A 12,351-nucleotide genomic window follows, 5' to 3' on the forward strand; every position below is an offset into this window, starting at 1 on the left:
CGACTAAACATTCTACTGTGTTTTAATTCCACACACACACACACACACAACTGGGAAAGGATACGTAATTAAGGCAAATAATAAATAAATAAATGAGTAAATAAAGAGGCGCACACGGCGAGAGGGAAATTAATAAATAATCCGCGATCAGAGCAGGAGGGCGCATATTTTTCGAGTGGTCCGCCGAAAAGACAAAAGGTCCCGGACGAAATTTTAATAAGGATCGAAACCGGCCGACCGGTTCCATCCACTATTTGAACGGGAGGATTGCCAGTTTTTAAGCCACTTATCGCGTTTAATATGCTGCAATTTTACATCCGCTTTTCTCTCTCTCCTCTCGTCCTCCCTTCGTCCACCCACCGCCCCTCTGCCCCATCGATTTTCGATTTCTTTTGTTTAGTTTTGTTGCTGACGGACCACATACGATTGATGCCGTTCCAATCGAACATTCGTTATTTGATTTAATTATTCCCCTCTCTCTATTCGACTTTTTCTTGTTTACATGCTCATTACACTTGATAATATCGTTATTTCATCATCAGTGTGGTTAATTAAATTTGTAGGTAAAGTGGTAATAAAAGGCGGAAGGAAGGTTTATAAAATTTTAACAATTTATTTACAACACTCTATAATAAAACTGTGGTAAATTACGTCGTCCTATTTACAAAAATCTACAGAATCACAATTCATTACGGATACATACATAGGGTCTGTTGTCTGTTGTCTGTTGCCTACTGATTGATTGATTATCGACTAATAAATTATTTATGTACACAATAATTTAAGTAAGGTATTTACAAAAGCGCCTATTTACAAATGTGCGGAGTGGAGTTTATCCTCCCCTCAGGTTGCCGGCCAGGATTTCGGCCGTCCGCAACCTGAACGCCTCCAGAGCTTGCGGACTGAACTCCTGCAGTTCGGGACTGTTGCTCTCGGAGCGTTGCTGCTGCTGCTGCTGCTGCTGCTGATGCTGCTGATGCTGATGCTGGAACTGGCCCAGATTGACGTAGCGCAGGAACCCGAACTGCGGCACCTTGGGCCACAGCTGGACCGGGTAGTAGAGCGGCAGCGGGAAGTCGGCGGGCATCTCCGGCGGGTTGAAGGGCACCTCGCGACCCAACGCCTTCTCCCGCTTGCGCCACTTGGCTCTCCTGTTCTGGAACCAGACCTGCACTCTGGCCTCGCTCAAGTCCAGTCGCATGGCCAACTCCTCTCTGGTGAACACGTCCGGGTACTGCGTCTTCTCGAACGACCTCTCCAGCTGGTGCAGTTGGAAGGTGGTGAAGGTGGTGCGGCTCCTGCGGATCTTGCGCGGACGCGAGTCCTGATCCTCCTGCTGGTCCTCTTCGGGATGCGAGTTGATGTCGACTAAAAGACGCAAATGCGATCGTGTGTGGGCAACGAGAGTGAGTTTACTACGTACCGTCGTCCATCGGTTCCTTGTCCGCGGCGGTAGGAACGTTGTTGCCGAGCAGATGGTCGATGCTGTAGATGCTTTGACGTTCCGCCATCGCCACTGACTCAACTGGATCGTGGATCGTACACACACACACAAGACACGCACGGACACGGACACGAGACAGTGCGCGACCGTCGAAGTGAAGTGACGACCGACAATGCGATGTCGGAGCGAAAACGATTCGAGGATGACTGAGAGTTCGAGGGGCGTCGATCGTTCTTTTGAAGCGTGACCGGGCCACACCCCCTGCAACCAATGGCAGTTGGAGGGAGGCCGTCCCGACTACCCCCGCTCGCGTCCGACTGCACCGCGTTCTCCGTTATTCAATTCGAGTCGATTCAATTCGATTAGATTCGATTTCGATTAATTCGCCCGTTCGTTCGTTCGTTTGGCTGTTTGGCCGTCAAGTCGTTGTTATCTTTGATCAGGTGTTTTATTAACCTTTAATAATGAACTGATACGGTCCGTTTTGTTTGGACAAGTGTTTTCGCCGTTAATGACTTTCGATCGGCACACACAGCAAATCTGTGGCAGATAGAACAATAATAAGTGGGAAGCGATAATGAAATTAGTTGGAAATTATGAGGCCGATTAGAGTCGACTTAATTAAATGAATGGGAGGAAATTTACTCGAACGTTAATTGACGCTAATTACTACCGGAATTTTCGTCGAAAGACTTTAACTCGTTTCGGCGTTTCGATTCGACTTCAATGTGTGAACAATTAACTTATACGTGATGAGTCGATGATGGTCAATGGAAATTTGTAGCAATCGAAACGAGGCAAAGAATGCGCCGATAATTAAGTAATTGGGTGATTAGGAGCAGAAAAGTCTCCACAGGAATTTCCATTCGTATTCCGAAATGGGTAATAATTTGAAAGGCGATCGTTGATTAACGATTAATTAATGAACGATACGGAGTAATCAGTAATAAATCCGTCCACGTTGTTTTCGGTCGGCAGTAATTAATTTGTTAGGTCGCTTATTTATGTGCGTTATCTTTTTCATTAAGTCCTCCGCCCTTTATCTCGTCCGCGTTTTAATCGAACATCGAAAATTGTTTTTTCGCCCGAGGATTTAATTTCGTCGCGTCCGAAAAACACATTCGTCCGTTTCGGGCGAAAGACGGAGAGGATATTACTAATGGTGGTGTTGTTGTGTGCCACACAAACAGACGGTCGAAACGTCGACGCTTCTCCTTAATTACTTTTGAAAAAAGACTCGATGCGATAACGAGAGAAGAACGAACGGATCGTCTAATCCGGTTTTGGGAAGAAGCAAAAGTTTGCAAACAATTTCGTTGTTGGAAATGCGAAAGATAAAGATCTGTCGTTTGTCTGTTGAAAAGACACCGACTGATCGGTTCCCGGTACTCCTTCTGGATCCCTTTAAAACGTGCGCAGATATGGAAAATGCGATGATGAGGTTACATGTTTGGTAATAAAGTTTACGACCCCGAAGCAGAGGAATCAAAACCATATCTATCTATCTACCTGTGGTGTGCTTTCAACGGTTTACGTAAATCGGGGATCATTTCATATTTCAGAACCGTAATCTGCGCTTATTTGTTTATTACTCTCTGCCATTTTGTGGTCGGCAAAGTCAATTTGGCACAATGGCTTAATGGCATTAACCGCAACCGCAGCTTAAGACGCTCATCATTCGGTTTCGGTCGTCCGTTCGAAAACCAAACACGTCCCTAATCGGGAGCGAAGAGCGGGGAACGGGGAACGGGGAAGAGGAGCAAAGAGCAGAAATTTAATAATAAATTGACGACGTTGAGTAACAATGGGCGATTGTTGAACGGATTTCAATATTTCGCCTAATTGAAATTTAATTCGGTCCGTATCGCGTTCGGAATTTAATAATCGCGCGTCGCGACGTCGAAACTCTTCGGCCTTTGTGCGCTCCGCTTTTAACAGTTAATAAATAATTCGTGGATGCGCATTTCGGGTGCATTGTTCTTCTGCTCAGTTGCCCTCCCGCCTTTTGGCGTCGCGACGACACGTGCCGCTCGCGGACAATTAGCCGAAACAATCGACGCAGTCGGACAATGCGAACGCGATGGAGCAACAATACCCGATAATCGGGCACGTCCATTACCAATTATCAATTATCCACATTATCCACATTATCCACTCGAGAATTCGGCTCTCGCAAAACCGGTCCGGCCAATTTGCAACTAAATTGTTCGGAGGGTTAAATCAATTACTCCGCTCCCAGAAACTTGATACGAGTGCCGCCTCCGCCGCCGCCGCCACATGAATTCTGATTTATGGATCGGCGGAGCACGAAACACTCGACCGAATCGGAAAACATTACCGGTTCCCTTCTTTCATCCCTCCGAAAGTGGCAGCGGACCATTGTCTCGCCACGCTGATGCTAAATGCCACTCTTTCTGCCTCTCTTCCCGCTTCCCTCTCGCCCCGCCCGTCCGATACTTATTCGGATCGCCCATTGTTAAACCGTGACATACTCCGCGAACAAACAACTGATCCGTTCTTACTTTTCTCATCCTCTCATCTTCTCATCTTCTCACCCCTTTATCTAAGTGACTTCGCCAATTTTGAGAATACGTTAATAGTATTGCACACTTTTTAAATTTACATAAGATTGTTAACAACACAAGTTGATTCGTTAAATATATTTAAGCTGCAATAATCGACACAAAACAGATTAGTTAAGAATTAACTGAACAATTGTAATTTGTTTGCAAAGTTCTTTTCAATACAGTCAGTCAGCATATCTATTTAGACACTTCACTTAAACAACGTTTATAATATAATTAATAGATTTATTAATTTTATTAAATAAATGAATGACATTCATTTTTTAGTCATTGACAATACGTATTTATTAAAAATCGATAAACTCCGAATTAAAAACGAAACGAGGTCAATTACAATCTTTATTATTAATACAGAGTACAATTATGATTAATATGATAAAAGTTCCAAACTCAATCTTTATTCTACATAAATACGTACGAAATCTTGATAATTTAATGAATAATTATTAGATTATATCATCCTTTTTTTAAGCTCACCTTTATTTTGGTAATTTTGCATAATTCCATTTTCTGACACACATCATAAAATACTTAAACAAACAGTTTACAATACAGTATTGCCATTTTGTAACGGTGAAAATATTTCAATTATTCTTTACAAATTTCTTATTGTCAAAATAGTGTATTATATTTAATTTTTTTTACATATTTAAACAATATGTTATTTGTATTCTTCAATTAATAATACATTATATTTTTATTCTTTTAATAAATTATTTTTAAAACATTGCATTTTTACTGTTATCATCTTAACTTACTTTACCATATAGATAATCGTATTGTATTTAATTAAAAATGTATGTTTATTCCCTCATTAATAAATTTTAAATTATACAAACAGATTTGTTTTTCTTTTATTTGTATTGTTTTTATTATAAAACATATAAATATATTTTTCTCTTAACCTAACATTAATATATCATTTTAATATATTATTTGATTTTTATTTTATTTTTTATAAATTTACTTAATTATTAAATATTTTCTAAATTTATTTGACAATGAATTCTCAATTAGATACTAAATTATCAAAGAAATGCAGAATAAATAAAAAATTAATTAATAAAATGATAAAATCATATATGAAAAACAAAAACATAAACAACTTTTCTCACATATTTTGTTAAAACTAAAATCTGACAACTGTACTCTTCAAAATCTCCCAAACAGATGATTTCACATTAGTTTAACGCATACGATATAAATACTCTTTATAATCGCAGATTCCGCAATATTACTATAATTTTAACTGACTTATTCAGAAACAACAGCAGATAAAAATGTAAAACTATGAGCCCGATTCGATATTCTTATCGTCCCAATGGTCTTTATTAATCTCATTAAATGATTCATAAGTGAGATAACATGAATTTATTTTAAAACATAAAACGAGATTAATTATTATTTTAATTCCAACATAGAGTAAAATTAAGATCGATCTGATAAAATATCAATCGCATCAATCGTGACAATTTAATAAATAATGACCATACATGTTTTACATAAATAAATAAGGTGACACATTGACAGTAAAGATGGGAGAGTTGAAACGAAATCGGGGAATTAACAGCGATAGAAGGAGTAATCCCTCCCCGCCGCCTCCGCCGCCCCCGCCGCCTCCGGCAAGAGATTTTCGGTCGCGCCGCCCGAAATCCGAAATAAAACCCGATCCGATGAAATTGCGCCTTTTCTGCTGTTTGTTCTGCATGTTTGTCCCCCGGTTTATCACTTTATTAGTTGATCTTGGCGAACGTGGCTGCGTCGCTGCGTCGCTGCGTCGCTACGTCGCTACGCCGCTACACCGGTCGTCTGCTCCACAATTATTAAACAACAACAACAACAGCAACAACAATGATCGGGGGGTAAAGAGATAACGGGCGTCGCGACGGGACGCCGATCGAAAGCATCGAAAACGGGGCACGCCACGCACAGAGCCCCACGAAATGAAACCCTTTGACTGCGGCCGGAGTAATTGCGGCCGAAATGAGCCACCCGCCAATCTCCGCAACCTCCACGTCTAATAAACGGATCCAGATGCGGAGGCCACTCAAACGAACGAACGAACGAACGAACGAAAGAAAGAAAGTGAGGAAATGGGTGACTGTGGCGGGTTTTAAACACAATGGGTGCCATTAGCGCTCACCGGATTTGGAGGATTTGCCGCCCCCGACCGCCGAATCAGTTCGATTCAATTTTTCATCGTCGAGTCGAGTGCTTAACAGTTGATTATCGCTTGATTCGAGTGCGGCGCGACCACTTTTTAACTCGACCCACCGCGCACTTCTCCAATTTGCCCTCCGCCTCCTCCTCCTCCTCCTTCTCCTCCTTCTCCACACAACTAATAACAATTTCATGTGTTGTGTATCATTCCAAATCAATAAACACATCATTAAATAAACATAATCTAATTTCTTCACTTATTTCTTTTCCATTCTAATATCTTATTTTTAACTTATCAATCTAATCCATATTTCAATATCTCAATTACTAAAACATCACACGCTCTCTTCTTAATTAACACTTTCCTCAAATCAAAATATAATGCCACTTAATTTAATTGCGATAATCATTTATACAATTTACTCAATAACCATAATAACAAAAAATAAAAAATATATAGATTTTACAACTGAATAAAATTCCACTTAATCACTTTAATAATTATTTCAATTTGGTTACATTGGTTCAGATCAATTCATCTTATCAAGTTAATTTAAATATAATCGAAACTAAAATATATATTGTAGATAGATATAACTAATCATTTGTAACCATTATTAATCTTTAACATACACGAGACTAACTTACAAATTATTTACATATCAAACACAATTTATATATATACACTTAAAACAATTTTAACGTCTCAAATTCATTTAAAAATCAAAGTTTACATTTGTCCCTGCAAGAAGGAAAGAGATAGAAATACATGTTTACGAAAGTTCGAGAAGAACAGAAGATATAAACAGCGAATTGTGCGGTTAAGTGAGCTGTGCATTTTTCAACGGTCGACACATTCAATTGTAAATGGTTAGAACTACTATTGGAGAGAGAAAATTATTTATTTAATTTTTTTTTTATTACATCTTGTTGAAATTATATTTAATTACTTTATATTTGTTTATCATTTTCGATATTTAACCACAAATTATTTCAATTTGCCCACTTTAATATTTTAAATATTTATTTTACACTGATGACTAATGTTGTTATTAATTTGTTAATTACACAAATAACAATATAAAGAAGAATCAGTCGTGTCTATTTTTAATGCTTTATACATAAAATAACAATTTATTTCATTCGATTTTTTTATTTATAAGTAACTATTTCATAATTATTTATGATAAATTTCAATTTTCTTCTGTAAATTAAACAAAAATATAGATTTTTGAACTATTTAATTTTCACAACAAATTATTTCTATTTCTCAACTTTTATATAATATTTCAATTATTTACTTTCCACTGATGTTTAACATAATCGTTGTTTACAACATTCACCAACTTATTTTAGACTACTCCAAATGAACGAAAATTCAAAAAATAAAAACATCTCATCCTTAATTTTATAATATACACTCGTGACAATTTAAACGTTTGGATTTCGTTGCTCAACTAAAAAAACAGACATACATATTTACGAGAGTTCGAGAAGGACGGAAGACGAAAACAGCGAATTGAGCGGTCAAGTGAGCTATTCTTAAAATTACAGTTTTAGAGATGAAAAAGGGTAAAAGTTGTAAATATTTCGATAATGTGTGTTGAAACAATTTTTATTTTGATTTTTTACTTTCATTTTATTTAACTTACGATTGATGATTAAATATTTCACTTTCGATATTTACATATTGATGTCAATGCCAATAATTATTTTATTTTTGTAATGATGAAATTGTTGAAAAACAATTGTAATTTTCTCATTATTCACTTTAGAATCCTACAAATGAATCACAAATAGAAAAATATAAATTAAAAAAAAAAAAAAACCTTTAGATAAATATACAGAATGATTCCTAATTGTTTTTTATGTTTCATACATTCATAACAATTTATTTAATTCACAGTCGACTTTAAATATTTAAATAAAACTTTGTACCACTTACAATTTTTTAAATTTGAATATTATTAAACAAAAACACAGATTTATTTCTACATCTAACGATGTTAAATTATTTTACATTTTTAATCACTTTTGACATTTGATTGTTTATTTTTAACAACAAATTATTTCATTATTAATAATTATTTTACTTGTAATAATATATGAAAAATTTATACGTTATAGAAAAACAATTGAAAATTTCTTATTGTTTGGAGTACACACGAATCAAAAGTAAAAAAATAAAAGATTAAACAATTAATTAAAACACTCGTGACGATCTGAACAAGTTAAACTTTGGATTAATATACGTTTGTTGTGATTTGTGAGTGTGTTTTAATCAAACTACATATAACACATTACATTATTTAATTTATAGCCTATACCTAAAATTTGCATTTGAATGCTGTTTTGGTGAGGAGAAAAGGTAAAAGTTGAGGATTTAGTGTTCTGCAAACATTTCGAGAGTGTCATTAATATATTTATCCTAATTAGCAAAAACCAATTGAAACTCTCTCATCTTCATCTTTAATTTATTATTAACTCACAATTTTTTTAATATTAATTATACACTTCAATTTATTTCTATTCTGACTGACTAAATCCTCCCAATTTAATGCGAAGAAAATGAAAATGAACCGATTTTATATTCATATAAATTATTTCAGTTTCTGTTCCAATTTCAGAGAAGAAAAAGAATCAACTTTGAAAGTTAAGTTATTTCTTAAAATTTTTATACACATAATTAATTATATGTTTGTTTTTATCCAAATTTGTAAATATTTCAACAAAAATCAAATTTTTAAATATTTATATAATAACAAAATTTAACTTCTTGTTTAATAAATAAAATCATATATATATATCTCATACGTTTTGAGTAAATTCAGTCGATAATAAACATGACTTCATTTGTTTATGGTAACATTTTTCATCACATCTAAAAATGGAACGTTTAAAAAATATATGAAAAAATATTAATTTTTTCATTTTTTATGATTAAAAGTTGAGAAATTACATACGTGTCTCAGTTTTTCGATTTCTGGAGTCGTTATTCTGAGTAATTACTTAATTATAATAAATAATTTTAATTATTTTGTATAATATTTATATTTAAAAATATAATATTAAATATTATTTTGTATTTGTTTATTTTAATATTTTAATTATTTATTTTTCATTTATTGTAACGATTGGAATAATTTAACAATTTTCTTATTGTTAAATTATTACTAAAAACGAATAAAAAAGTGAAAAAATAAAATTTTTAAATACACATAAAACACCACACTTTATTTAATTAACACTCAATCTGAAATATTTAAACTAAAAACTTGTTCAACTTACTGTTTTTCTATTTACAATTATATATTTTTCATTTTAATTTGCATCCGTGACAATTTAAAGGCTCACTCACAAAACTGACCAATCGAAATTCTCTCAATCCGGTACAAATATCAAAGTTTACACTTGTCTCCGTAAGGGAGAAAGGGACAGAAATAGATGTTTGCAGCAGTTCGAGAAGGACGGAAGACGTAAACAGCGAATTGTGCGGTTAAGTGAGCTGTGCATTTTTCAACGTTCACCACATTCAATTGGTAATTCTTAGAATTACTATTTGAGAGAGGAGAAGGGGTAAAAGTTGAGGATTTGTTGTTTCGCAAACATTTCCATAAAATGTGTCGTGACAATTATTATTTTAATTCGATTTATTCATCTTATTTTCAAATATTTCCATTATTTTACACTGAAACAAGATATCGATGTCAGTGTTAATAATTATTTAATTTTTCGTTCATTATGTTCATGACACATTGTTTTAATTTGTGACATAAATTATCGGAAAACAACAATGGAAATTTGCACCACTTCCACTCTTTGTAATTATAATTATATCTTTTTAATTTAGATGTAAATTCATATCTATTTATGGTATATTTGAATCTTCTTCACACCGGTGGATTACATTAGTCTACACAAATATATTGAATGTTTTTATATCTAACGAGATTAATATAACCTCTTTCGTAATTTAATTGTTTGCTTTTAACAACAATTATTTCATAGTCTAATTTTTAATCATATTTTCGTGACGATTTAATCACCTGGATTTGTTGGTATGTGATTGACTGACTAAATTTTCTATTCGATTCAAAAATCAAAGTATACATTTGTCCCTGCAAGAAGGAAAGAGACAGAAATACATATTTACGAGAATTCGAAAAGGACGGAAGACGAAAACAACGAACTGTACGGTTAAGTGAGCTGTGCATTTTTCAACGCTCGACACATTCAATTGTTCATTCTTAGCATCGCAGTTTCGGAGAGGAGAAGGGCTAAAAGTTGAAGATTTGGTGTTGTCACAATTATTATTTTAATATGTTATTTTCTCACTGCCTTCAACTATTTCATATATTCATGTTTATCATCAAATCTTACTGCAACAATATATTAATTTTTAATTATTATTTATTAATATTTAAATTTATCATTTCAACTTACTATTTCATCTGGCACCTTTTCTTTTAAGAATTAAGACGAATATAAGAAAGCACACGCTTCACTTCACAGTTATTAATGTTAACACTCGTAACAGTTTAATCAAGTTTAAATTTGTTCCTGCAAGAGAGAAACAAACAGAAAGACATATTTACGAGAGATGGAGTTGGTGCATCAATTATTTATTCTTAGAATTTCACACCTTTAAATCAATCAACGTTTCAATATTTATTATTTATCATAATCTTGAATTGTTTCGAACTAATTCAATAATAAATATTAGAATATTATTCTAATTCCTGAACAAATAAGTTCAAAACCGAATCGCTGAATAATTTATAATTTACACACTATGTTTAATAACAAAATTAAAGTAAATAACCATGTTCAAAAAATTATATGTAAAATTTGCCATAAAATATCTAATCTGATGATTTTGTACGACCATTCGATGCAGGAACGAAAGAGAAAGAACTACACACGTTTGCGCGAGATGAACAAAGGAGAACCAACTAAGCGACGTTTAATTGCTTTTCTTAGAATTGCACTTTTGCACTGGAGAGGGGGTAGGTAAAAACGGAATATTTCTTGTTTCGCAAACACTTTTATTTCCTCCATTTGTCTTATTTATCTCAATATTCAAATTTTCAATTGAACAAACAACCTCATTATTTTTATTTGTTTACTTTTCTTATAAATTGCTTAAAAGTGTTTCTTTAATTTGAAGAGACTGACAATTAAAAATTCACTTGGTTTTCATGTATTATATATAATCAATCAATCATCACTAATATGTGATAAGTATATATACGAATAGTTGTTTGTTTGAAAACGAGACACTTATAGACAAAATGTGACCATTTTTAGCCCAAAGTTAATTTTTTATAGCAAACCTAACTACACCCGTTCAAGAAAACTGAAATATCATACTACTTATACTAAAACTCAAATTATTAAGATACAATAAATAAAAATAACAATTTAATTAAAAAAAGAAATGAAACTTGATATATACAAATTTCAGAGGGTGCTTAATGCACTCTCTCCCTCTCTCCCTCTCTCCCTCTCTCCCTCTCTCTCTCTTTCCTTTCCATTCGATTTTATTCAATACAAATTCCAATTTCGTATTCGTCCCGGTAAGAGCGAAAAAGAACGAAATACAAATTTACAAAAATTAAACAAGGACAAACACTCGTGCCATCTAAGTGGGCGGTGCACTTCGAATGGTAGCGACATTTTAACAATTGAAAGGAGAGCATTCTCGTTATTTGATACTTCTCAAACACCTCAATTAGAGTACACGAATTCGATTATTTCCTATATTATTGTTATTTATGTTTCAATTCTATTTACACTAATTCACCCCAAAAATATTATTTACTTTATTATCATTATTATTTTCATTTGCGCCATATAATACTTGATTCTGTTTTTAATCAACTATTTTAAACATAAACGTCATTCAACTTTTCTTTCCTGATCGATTCACTCCTGTTGATTAATAATATGAAATTGATTCTTTTTTCAGATTTCAAATAAATTATTATTCATTTCTATCGATCTTCCTCATCATCATCAGATTAACTGAATATTAATAACAAAGAACCACACTTAAAAATGGTGTTATAACAAGTTCATTAACATTAACACGTAAATACTCAGATTTAAATACTAATTTAGATAACTTAATTATTAAAAACAAATTTTTATAATCCATAAATT

General features: G+C 33.5%; 1 protein-coding gene across 1 annotated transcript; it reads right to left on the minus strand.

Annotated features, from left to right (window-relative positions):
* Window positions 1-670: 670 nt before the first annotated feature.
* Window positions 671-1,601, minus strand: LOC109601434 (aristaless-related homeobox protein-like). Its single transcript, XM_020017676.2, has 2 exons — window positions 1,424-1,601; window positions 671-1,368 (listed from the first exon to the last, which is right to left on the minus strand). Exons 1-2 carry the CDS (start codon window positions 1,509-1,511, stop codon window positions 833-835), a joined length of 624 nt encoding a protein of 207 aa, XP_019873235.2. The 5' UTR covers window positions 1,512-1,601; the 3' UTR covers window positions 671-832.
* Between the last annotated feature and the right edge of the window lie 10,750 nt (window positions 1,602-12,351).

Source organism: Aethina tumida, chromosome 1 (genome assembly GCF_024364675.1).
Source record: "Aethina tumida isolate Nest 87 chromosome 1, icAetTumi1.1, whole genome shotgun sequence".
In the NCBI taxonomy this organism is placed as follows: domain Eukaryota; kingdom Metazoa; phylum Arthropoda; class Insecta; order Coleoptera; family Nitidulidae; genus Aethina; species Aethina tumida.